General features: G+C 43.1%; 1 protein-coding gene across 1 annotated transcript in view; it reads left to right on the top strand.

Moving 5' to 3' along the window:
* KIN (Kin17 DNA and RNA binding protein) overlaps positions 1-11,865 on the top strand; it is a gene marked incomplete at its 5' end in the record, with an annotated part of 16,855 nt that continues 4,990 nt past the window's right edge. Inside the window, 9 exons of the mRNA XM_009321768.1 lie at positions 1-75; positions 2,588-2,682; positions 3,537-3,580; positions 3,711-3,833; positions 4,768-4,949; positions 6,370-6,418; positions 6,740-6,797; positions 10,671-10,794; positions 11,278-11,328. Of these exons, the coding sequence (XP_009320043.1) occupies positions 1-75; positions 2,588-2,682; positions 3,537-3,580; positions 3,711-3,833; positions 4,768-4,949; positions 6,370-6,418; positions 6,740-6,797; positions 10,671-10,794; positions 11,278-11,328 (801 nt within the window). The remainder of the gene's footprint in view (positions 76-2,587; positions 2,683-3,536; positions 3,581-3,710; positions 3,834-4,767; positions 4,950-6,369; positions 6,419-6,739; positions 6,798-10,670; positions 10,795-11,277; positions 11,329-11,865) is intronic.

Below are 11,865 nucleotides of genomic sequence, written 5' to 3'. Positions count from 1 at the left end.
AACCGCATCAGGTCCAAGGGGCTGCGGAAGCTGCGCTGGTACTGTCAGATGTGCCAGAAGCAGTGCCGCGATGAGGTAAGCGCGCCCCGGCGGTGGCCGGGCCTGCGGCCGGCGAGCGCGGCGGGCCTCGATCTCTCGGGGAGGGCGGGCGGGCCTCCGGGGGGGGGCGCGGGGGGCTCCGACCCCCTTGTAGGGAAGCCCAGTCCCCTCGAGGGTGGCGGTTCGCTTGGGGATGCGGTTGGGGTCCTCAATCCCCTTGTGGGGGTTCCGATCCCCCTTGTAAGCGTCCCCCGTGCCGTTGAGGGGAATACGGGGCGGGGGCTGCGATCGCCCTTGTAAAGGTTCCTAATTCTCTTGTCGGGGCTGCGATTCCCTTGGGGGGTACGGGGCCTCATAACTTTCTTGGGGGTTGCCAGTCCCCTTGCGGAGGGGTACAGGGCTGGCTCAGATTCCCCCTGTAAGTGTCCCCAGGCTCCTTGTGGGGGCTCTGATCCCATCTGTGGGGTGCGATCCTTCTAGGGAGCATCCTGGCCTCACTTGCTGGGAGCAAGAGGAGCCCCAACTCTCTTTAGCATTGGAGAGGGCCCTTATTCTCCTTTGGGTCTCCCCAGTCCCTCTTGTATGGACCACGGTCCCGTTGGGGGCAGATTGGTGGGACTTGGAGGGTTCCCAGTTGCTGGGGGTGGGGCGATCCTATTGGGATCCCCAATCCCCCATGGGAGAAGTCCTCATCCACTTTGGAGAAAACGTGCTGGCCCTGATCTGTCTTTGGGGATGTTCAATCCCCTGCAAAGTGACTGACCAACCCAGGGTGAGAGGGAGCATAGGGTGGCCCCAAACCCCCTGGAGGGGTGACTCCCTCATACACACCATGAGAGGTCGAGGGGGTTAAGAATTAGGTGGCTCCCATCCGCCTTAGAGGAGAGTTGAGGGTAGCCATGACTTCCCTTGGTGACAGGGTGGGTGTGGTGACATGCCCAAGGGAATGCACGTCTGGAGCACTGTGAGGTCTTTTTTCATAGAATTGTAGAATCTTAGAATCATAAAATGGTTTGGTTTGGAAGAGTTGGGGCTCAGAGCCCCGTCCAGCCTGACCTTGAATGTTTCCAGGGATGGGGCATCTACAACTTCTCTGGGCAACCTGTGCCAGTGTTTCACCACCCTCAGCATAAAGAATTTCTTCCTTATATCTAATCTAAATCTACCTTCTTTCAGTTTAAAGCCATTACCCCTTGTCCTATCACTATGTGCCCTTGTTAAAAAGTCCTTCTCCAGCTTTTTTTAAGGCCCCTTTTAAGTTTTCACCACCCTCAGCATAAAGAATTTCTTCCTTATATCTAATCTAAATCTACCTTCTTTCAGTTTAAAGCCATTACCCCTTGTCCTATCACTATGTGCCCTTGTAAAAAGTCCTTCTCCAGCTTTCTTATAAGCCCCCTTTAAGTATTGATAGGCTGCAATAAGGTCTCCCCAAAGCCTTCTCCTCTGCAGGCTGAACAACCCCAACTCTCTCAGCCTTTCCTCATAGGAGAGGTGTTCCATCCCTCTGATCATTTCTGTGGCCCTCTTCTGGACTCGCTCCAACAGGTCCGTGTCTTTCTTTTGCTGAGGACTGCTTGCTTCTGATTCTGGCTTGGTTTCTTCCCTTATTCTCCTGTTATGAAGAGATGCTTTTTCTCTGAAGCTTCCCCCTCTTCTCTTCAGTTGTCTATTTACTTGGACCCCCATGCCTGTGGGATGTGAGTGTCCTCTTCCTGATTTCCACCAGAGTTGTGCTCCAAAGTACCTCCACTTGAGCTAACTGTGCTTTTAGTTCTCCGTTGTCCATGAATAGCCTCTTTAATGTGCCTTAGAGAAGAGAAGTAAAGCATCCTGTGAATGTTTAATTGTATCACTCTTCAGCTGTTTCTGCCCCCCTCTCCCTTTCACCCAAGGAGCCCAAATCCTATTCTCTTCCCAGTGACTACAAGCAAAAAAGCTTCACTGCGTTACAGCCAGATCTTTTTGTAAGGGCGGGCAGGGCTCCCATGGAATGAAATTTGCTGTAGATTTAATCATACTGTGATGAAAGGGCATTATATTAGACAAAAAAAGGATGTGGTCAAACGTTCTATGTCTGGGTGCTTTTTGGGGAGCTCCGATGACTTCAGTCCTGTGCCAGAGGTGGCCAAACTATCACAGTCCGTAGCCTGAGTGTTCCCATGACACCATCTCCTCCTTACACACATTTGATGTCAGTGTTTATCAGGTAGGGAGCCAGCAGATACTTCCAGTGCTCTCACACAAGCACCTAGATGGGTCCTGGGTGGACTTGGGTGGTGCCACGTCTATCCTGTTCCGCACGGGACGAAGAGGACTGCTGGAATGTCCTGCTCATAACCCCTGTCACAGTTTGTCTGAAGGCTCTTGGCCTCAGGAAGCTGGCTTGCCCGGTCAGGAGGCACAACCATCCCGTGTAGGCTCTGGCTGAGTTAAGGTGTTTTCTGTGGAGCCTCCAAGAAATTTCACTTATAAAATGTTATTTTTAATACTCTTCAGCTGTGTGAGTGTTGCAAGTTGAGACAAAGTATTTATTTTTATTTTATAGAATGGCTTCAAATGTCATTGCATGTCTGAGTCCCACCAGAGGCAATTGCTGCTGGCTTCTGAAAATCCTCAGCAATTCATGGATTACTTTTCTGAGTAAGTTTGCTATATATTCTTAGCCAGGTCTTCATTCCATACCTCTAAGGCCCAATCATGTCCCATTGAAGACGCTTTATCCTGATACATTTTAGTGTCAGCTCTTTTTTTAACGGCAATTTGAAAATTTAGGCGATGGCACTTTTGAACGCATGTAAGAGGTTTCAGGGAGCCACGATGTTTAATAAAATTTGACAGTTTTATCCTGTGTCTGAGTCCCGTTTTAAGTTGCTCTGTGTTACAAAGTACGTCACCGTTCTGCCCCAGCTAAGTGACCGCCACACGTGCAGAGTTACAAAGAGCTAAAGGAACCATTACAGAGAGAGAACAAGTCAGGGGTGTGACTGACGTCCCACAGTTTCCCCCAGTCCTTTGTCCGGCTGACCTACATGATGGCTGGGTTGACTGGAGCTGTCTTCAGCACGGGCCTGAAGCGAGGCTTGATACTCAAGCCCTTGAATTAGCAGTGAGATGAGTGATCGGGCTACCCCATCTGCCACTGCTGCCCTTTGTCCTGCCGTGTGTTTTGTGTCAGTCAACCCGGGAAGATACCTGGTAATGAAATAGCAGCAATTAGTGGGAAGTGTTTAGATTTCGTTCTTTCCATTTTATCCCTTTGAAAGCGTATAATCCTTTTGAAGATTTAACTTGTGTGTGCAGGTCCCATATTGTGTTTCTTTGTACTGCATTTCTTGCTACTTTACTGAAAAAGGGAGATGAGTGTCTGAATTTCATTATGCTCAGTTCAAAAGAATACTCATTTTTATACTGCAGATATTTCGTTGTTAATGACAATAGAAAATTGCTTCGTAATCATTAAAGTTTTACTAAAATACTTTCTTTTTATCCCTGAGGGAGTTCCGAAATGATTTCCTAGAACTGCTCAGGAGGCGATTTGGTAAATATTTTACTGTTTCTTTGCTTGTTTGTTTGTTTTTAATGTCTTTTATTAGTTCAATAGAAAAAGTTCCAGTTGCTTTCTCCTAGGTCCCGTATTTATATTTAGTAATAATAATTCTGTATTTCAGGAACAAAGAGAGTCCACAATAATATTGTGTACAATGAATATATCAGTCATCGAGAACACATCCACATGAATGCCACACAGTGGGAGACACTGACAGATTTTACTAAATGGCTGGGGAGAGAAGGTAAATGTAGTTGCTCAGGGTTGGGAAGTTTTAAAATTATTGGGTAATTGTGTTGCTGATAAGTGATCAGGAAACATTTATGTTAGTTCTCCCGTTTCCTTTTTCTTTCTTCCCCTACCCTCCTGTATGTATATTAACAGATGTCCAAACATATTTCTGTGCTAACCATTAGGAATTTGCTTATGAAAAATGTCAGAAGTCTGGGATAAATGCATCAATCATGAAGCTTTCCTCGTTTCATCTATTGGTCAGTGTTTACTGGACGTATTGCTAAATTCTAAATCAGCTTCCAACAGCTGCCATTTAAAAATTAAAAACTGTGGTGGAACCTTTCTTATGACTACAGAATCCTTCCATATTTAAGGTGGCAGGAAGCGAGCAGTCATTTTCATTCCTGGCCTAGTGAAAGGGTTAAAGCTTGAGATCCGCAGTTTTGTGTTCAGTGGGAGGAAGAGAGATGAAATGGCCCTGTGGTAAGACAGAAAGTTTACTTTGGCTCTGATTGCCTGTGTCCTACAGGGTACCTTCATGAGTCATACAGCGTTTGAAAAGTCACTCTAGCCAGAGTTAGTAACAATAGCGTAGCATGGTAAAGTTTCCATTAATATGATGCTATTAGTGTGTATTGCTTATTTATGTTAGATTTCTGGTTTCTTCCTTGTTAAAACAGTGGGAAGGAAACGTTTTCTTCAATAAGGAAAGTAGTATAAAACACTCCACTTTATTATGTACTCTGGCCTACTTCCAAGTAGAACCGGCTAGCTGAAGGGCGGAAACAGATAATTCGAAGTCAATTTTACCAGGCCAGTAAGGGGTACGTTGTCTCTGCATTGTTATAGTGAACATGGACTGTGAAAATGATCTTGATATTTTCTTTGTCCCTTGCTTGCTTTTGTGGGTTTTAATCTTACTTTATCTTGCATTGACTTTTTAGGTCTTTGCAAGGTTGATGAGACTCCAAAAGGCTGGTATATTCAATATATTGATAGGGACCCAGAGACTATTCGCAGGCAACAAGAACAGGAGAGGAAGAAGAAGCAGGACCTTGATGATGAAGAAAAAACTGCTAAATTCATTGAACAACAAGTTAGAAGAGGTTTGGAGGGGAAAGAACTGGTGAGGAAAATTGCACTGTATGTCAACCCTCAGAACTCCTCTTGGTTAAGTTAATGGTGAATTCGATGCTGCTGGGATCCTTGCACTGGTATTTCCTTTGCAGTCAGTTAGGAGGTGATGAGTAAGCTTCATGCTTCAAGTTACAAGCTTATCACCACTTCAAACTGGGGAACAGTGGGCATATTTGGCTGCAGTGCTGTTCTTTTCTAAGCCACAAGGAATAGTCTTCTCCCAGACGTTTCTGATAGCAGCCTTGACTAACTTGTTTCTGTTGAAATTGCAACTCGTTACGTTTCCTTGACTGACCGACTTGCTGGTGGTTTTTACAGCTGATGAACATCAAGGTCCGCTATGGAATCACAGTTTCAAAAAATAAATAAATAAAGCAGGGGTTTCAGCTCCTTTTAGATTTGATGTGATTTTGAAATCTACCAGAATTGTATCCTGTGGCACTAGTGGCTGATCCTGGCCATTTCAGACTTTGATTTAGACTGTCTTCTTCCATACTTGAATCGCCACATCAGTTCACTTATGTTCTGAATTTTCTGCTATACAGTTTTCTTAGATTATAACCTGCTCTGGAAGAAAACTTGGAGTTGCTTTGTACCTGGCTTGTTTTAGTACTAAAAGAGTAGTAATTGCTGCTCTTCAGGTGATTAGCGATTTAAAAATCACTCGTGAATTTAGGAAGGGAGAGTAAACAATACCGTAACCAGCGTGACATGTCTTCATTTATGGTATTTCACAACTTTTTAGGGCTACAAATAACAAGTGCCTAGTACAGGGGGCAGGCTGAGATGAATAACCAGGGGGGGCTGACATAATCAAATCTACGTAGTGAAAAGTTTTATTTTTATAGTGCTGGTGTGGTATTTGGGATCTGTTTACTTGGCATCATTCCATGACTTCCATATGCGTTGTTGCCTGGGACTGGAACCTCCCATTTGATCCTGGGTATTGATAGGTACATTTAAATGCTGTTGTAAACAATTATCTTTTTCTTAATTTAAAACTAATTGAAATTTAAATGGTCTGAGCCTTCGGTGCTAAAAATTTGAAAAGATTCCAGAATTTCCTTCTTTGAGTTATCAGTCTGTCCAGAAACCAGTCTCATCATGCTGGTTCAAATAGAGAAAACTGCTACAGTAAGGCCACTTTCCTTTCATGCTGGAATCAAGCAAGTTTAGACAGCATCTCTGTAGAGAGTGTTAATTAGAGAATTTTGCACAGGAGTCTGTAATGAGATAACGTTTTCAATTTATAATCATCTTATGAATCAAGCCAGGTTGAATATTACAGTTACTTGTAATAATCTCGCAGTAGTCTGTAAAACTGAGCTAATCAATAATCGCCAAAAAATGATATCTTGGCTCAGTTTTCTGTTTGACTCTTGAAATGTGTTTTGTGTTTTTTTTGGCAGGAAAAGCCAGTCTATACTGAACTGAACAGAGAAAATGAAGAAGAAAAAGGTAACCAGATTTTGATACACGTAACTTTCTAGAACCTACTGAAGCTGATTTTGTGATTAAAACGAGATGAGCGCTGAGGCCTGCTCGGTGCTTCATAGAGTGCTTTGAGATCAGTTATAAAGAGTACTGGAATATGGAAATACAGAGTATTCTTTCTTATAAAGTTCAAAGTAATTTATTTTAAAAGCTGAACCAAAACATAGATTAGTAAATATTTTCAAATTTATGATCTTTTCCATTTGCAGATTTTTAAAATTGTAACATCCTTCAATGCAGTTATTTTTAAAGATAGAAATAGAGTAATGTCTTTTTATTTTTTAGTTACATTTAATTTAAACAAAGGAGCAAGTACTTCAATAGCAGCATCTTCTAAAACAAGGTGAGAAAAGAATTTAAGGGCAACCCTTACTGTTGCAAAGCGCTTATATGACAATGATATTTGTGTGGGCAGGAAGATGTATCTTGTCCTGAAATATCTGGAGCCTAGTATCTCGTCCTGTCATGTTATTCAGGAGGGTATACTAGGTGACTTCATGGTTCCTTTTGTATTTAAAATGGATGAATGGCTGTATCTTAAATGTGTGCTGTGAGGAGCCTTCTTGAATTCACAATGGTCGTGGCAGATGCCCATAAACTAATAGGCAGTTACAGGTTCCTCTAAGAAGACACTGTTCATAGAATCATAGAATCATTAAGGTTGGAAGAGACCTCCAAGATCATCGAGTCCAACCGTCGACCCAACACCACCAGGCCCACTAAACCATGTCCCTAAGCACCACATCTACACGTCTTTTAAATACCTCCAGGGATGGTGACTCAACCACTTCCCTGGGCAGCCTGGTCCAATGTTTAACCACTCTTTCAGTAAAGAAATTTTTCCTCACGTCCAATCTAAACCTCCCCTGGCGCAACTTGAGGCCATTTCCTCTCGTCCTTTCGCCAGTTACTTGGGAGAAGAGACCGACACCCACCTCGCTACAACCTCCTTTCAGGTAGTTGTAGAGAGCGATGAGGTCTCCCCTCAGCCTCCTTTTCTCCAGGCTAAAGATGTTAGTGAAAGGGTGGATAAGGGATCCAAGTGAATGCCATCTAGTCCCAGCTGCCTCCTGTGAATGGGTGTTCATGACTTCTTAATTTTGGTTCCTAAAAGGTTTGATTGCCTTGTCTAATTGGAGGTAGTACTTTCTCTGATCATCATTTAAGAAGCTGAATCTACCTGATACAAATCTTTCTAAAGCTCATGAATTGAATTGTCATCGTATAACCACGAGCAACGCAGGACAAAAGGGATCAATAATGCAAACAATACTGACTTACAGCAGTCTGAAACCGTTTGATGAGCAGTACATCTTTTCATGTGAGGCAATATTGTAATTAAATGTATTGCAGGTAAAATGAAAGCTTTCCTCTCATCACAAGCTCAGTTCTTAGATAAGGTATCTGATGGGAGATATGCCAGGCAGAAAAACGAGACAATAAAGTAGTTCTTTGCAATAGTAGGTACAGATTCCAGGCTTTGAGGAAAACTTGTAAATTATCCCTAAGCATTGAGTTGTGCTTAAGATGAGCCTGAAACTTAATTCAGATGCTCACTTGAATAGTTTCAGTGAGGAATACTTAGGGTGCTTGCTAAAATTAGGCTGAATGTAAAATCATACATCAAGTAGTCTAATTTTTTCATAGCATATGAGAGATACTTGTCTGTAAACTTTGTAATGGTAGTGTAGAAGCAAAATTAGGATACCCACTTTGTGGTAAAGTGACCGGACGGTGATTTATATGTCACTGGTGATACAGGAATCACTTCAGAGTCGTATATGGAAACTGCTTCCCTGTGTCAGCGTAAAGGTGTGTTCTGCAGCTGTTACTGAGGATCAGTTGGGTTCAACCTGATGTCCAGTACCCCAGCGCAGCGTACAGTAGGACTTCTTGGCTTCCCACCTTCTATGCTCACAGCACAAGCTACAGAAACCTGGCACTTGTATTTCTGAACTTGGTGCAGAAATAGGACCAGGAGATGGTAGGTAGTGGACGGTAGAGTTTTGAGGGCATGGGGATACTGGCAGTTGGGTACAGAGATGGAGTTGGAGCCTTGCTGAGAAGGGGAGTGAGAGGGGAGGTGTGCCTTCACTTGAACGTCTGTGTGGCTGACATGAAGCTAGGAGTCACCGCTGCCGCTGTGGGCACAGCTTCTGATGCTGACTGCCCTTGAGCAAGATGGGAGCCCTGGGCTTACTTTTTTCCCTCAAGAACTTACGTCCTCAAATCCCTGCTTAATTCACTCGGTGGACAAGTAAGATTAGAGTTACTTCTAATTAAGGAATGAGCAGAAGCTACTATCAGGGTCACTGACTTCTGTCTGCAGTCCTGTAAGTGTCCAGTGTCCAGTCCTGTCCGCACACTGATCAGCCTCCATTGTGCACAGTTAGGGTCTCCCCAGCCCTATAATCCCAAGGGAAGATCCTTCAAAACCTGTTTGCTCTGATGGTTAGGACCTTGTCTGTAATTTCCCAGGTAAATGTAGTCATGGCCAGTTTGTACCAGTTGCTCTCATGTTGGTATGGGCGTTTAACATAAACGGTTCTTTTTTCCCCTGGTGTTTGCTTTCTCAGACAATGTATTTGTAGAGAACAGTTTTAGCCTTTCAGCCTTCACTGTGCTGTACAAGCGGGCCTACACGCTGCTGACCTCATCTCCCCATTCCCCTGATCCGCTGAATATCCCTTTCTTGTCCTTGTTCCAGTTTCAGCTAATCTTGAACAGGGGAGCTGATCAAATTTGTGCATGCTGCAAATGAAACATCACCATGGCTTATACAAGGCATTACTGCTTGTCTGTCTTGATGCTTCCTAGGATTGCATTTGACTCTCTCATGACTGGTCCACACTGGTAGCTGTCATCTGTGATTAGAGCCTGACCCCTTTCTGCTTTTGTTGTTCTTAAACAGCTCCAGTAGATAGAAGGTAATCAGAGCAAACTTTTCCAAAGTATGTGAGCTTGCAGAATGTGCTGTTGAATTTTGTGGGTTTTAAAACATGGTTTTCAAGATAAACCAGTCCCTTCTGGTGTCGAGTTCTTTCTTGTGCCCTCCACATTGAATGGCACACCTGAAGAGTGTGGTCTCTTTGTCCCAGGGTCCTTAATGAATATGTTAAATAAGATTTGTTTTAGTATTGACACCCAGGAATCCCTTAGTAACCTCACAGCTGGATGTGTTTTCCTCCTTAAATGTAGGCCCTGCAGTTTTTATATTTTTATTGTATGTTACCCTTTATGAGATTTTATTTTAAGTACTTGCTGTTGGATTTGTGATTTAATGTGCTTTCTCTTCTAGAACTCTGCTATGGAGATTATCCAGTTGTCCTCTGAAATACAATTATTTTTCTCTCAATTTTGTTTCTACTGCCATTTCTGTATCTTCATTCCCATTACATATCTTACCTTTGCTAGTATATCACATCTTCCCCACAGGCAGAACAGGCCATTTGTTGTAAGGCCGTACTAATATTACCTTACTAGTCACCTCACAGCAGCCTTCATCTTTCCGGATGGGAGAACACCTCAATTTTTTCACTGCATTCAAATGTCTTTTATAAAAATGGCTTAACTCAAGCTGCCTTTAAGTAGTTCTAACATTACCTAGATGTTCCCTGATCCCTGAGATGTAACTTTTTGTGCCGGTTGCTCTTTTCTTTCATAACTCGTAGGCTGTTTGCCTATTTTGAATATGATTGTGAAGATGGTGTTTATTTGCTGGGTGTGGAGCCCTCTTCTGCAGATTCCCGTGTATTTTCTCCCTCTGACAGATAGGTTAAGTATCTCTGTCTGGAATGGGTTCTAGACATCTACCATGTTTGAGAGTCGCTCTGTCCAGATGGCTTCTCTCAAGCCACAAGTTTGTCCTTTCAAATTTGAAAACCTCATTTGCAGACCTGCTTTTGTCTTCTCCATTGAGCTCAAGTCCCCGATCAACTCTTTGCTTTTGCACTGGTGAACTGATCGTTAGGTTGTTCTCATTCTGGTGGACTGCTAGCAGCAAACGTCAGTGGACATGGAGTTTACACCTCAAGGAGATCAGTTCTAGCTGCCAAATGCAGTCCTAGAGAAGGAGGTATGCAGGGTCTGGAAGGTGACTTGCACAACTGAAATTAAATAGATCAGCAGGCCTTCTTGCACAACCAGCTCTTCAAATGCGTCTTGGTAGAGGAGACAATTTAAGGTCTGCTGTGAAAACACCATCTTACTCTTCCAGCAGTGTCCTTGGACCGAATGCACTGAAGATGGTGGATGGGGCAGTTAAAAGAAAAGAATCAGCTCATAGCTCTGGTCAGTCCAAAGAGAAAAAGAAGAAATCTGCACTGGATGAGATTATGGAGGTAATGATCGTGCAGGATCTGTATCTTTATAACCCCATGCCTATGGCAATGTCCACTTTACCAGGGCGTCCCTTTGAAGTGACCTCAGACCTTCAGTTCATGTGGAATTCAGACTTTTATATCTTACCAGGCAAAATGATTTCACTTCCCCATTAAAACTGGTTTCTGCTGCTCATCTGTGCCTATTGCCCAGACAACCGAGATGTTGGAAGTAAAGGAATACAGATTTTGAAAGAGAAGAAAATACCTAGAAACACTTGACAAAACCAAATATAAATCTCCATCATTTTATCATGGATTCCTGGATCTCATCAGATTGATTTTTATGCAGCAAGCACACACTGACTTACCCTTATTTAGTTTTGGGGTTTTTTTATTCCCTGCTTGATGTGGGCCTGGAGAATTGGTTCAGCTTTTCAAAGGCATGGGAAAGCTGCAGTGAAAGGAGGAAGTAAATGGTGATTATTTGTTGTTGTTCTGTAGCTTGAAGAGGAGAAGAAAAGAACATCTCGAAGAGACTACTGGTTGCAGCCTGTAACAGCAGTCAAAATTATTATTATTATTATTATTATTATTCTAAATACAACCAATTCTGCATCTCTAAAGCCACTATTGATTTGTATAAAGATCCAAAAGCAGATTCCAAACTAAATTCACTCTTATTTTCCAAGCTGCCAAATGTGAAATATTATGGTATCTGGGAGGAATTACTCTTCTGGTTGAACGTGATCTGCAGACTGAAGCATCGTATGCCTGATCTCAGATGGGGTGGAATTCTCTAGTTAAAGAGTTGGTACTGTGAGTCTCTACAGATCATGTTTAAATCATGATGGCTCTTACAGCCCTCTTCTTTCTGCACTAGTAGTTGGCGCGTGCGGAGATGTAGAAGTCAACTTCAGCCTTTGAGCTGAGAGACCTCATCTCAGCTTCTACTTACTGACTGGACTTCTAGATCAAGAAGTTCTGCCTTTGACCTGTTGTGGGCTGTCACGTTATATCCTGAATTCAAGTGTAACTGTACTTGCAAAACAAAAAAAAAAGTCTCGGGAGATACTACTTTGAGGCAATAAT

The sequence above is a fragment of the Pygoscelis adeliae genome, unplaced genomic scaffold (genome assembly GCF_000699105.1).
Source record: "Pygoscelis adeliae isolate BGI_AS28 unplaced genomic scaffold, ASM69910v1 Scaffold202, whole genome shotgun sequence".
In the NCBI taxonomy this organism is placed as follows: Eukaryota; Metazoa; Chordata; class Aves; order Sphenisciformes; family Spheniscidae; genus Pygoscelis; species Pygoscelis adeliae.
Note: the sequence above shows the minus strand (reverse complement) of the source record. Positions and strands in the feature narration are given on the sequence as shown.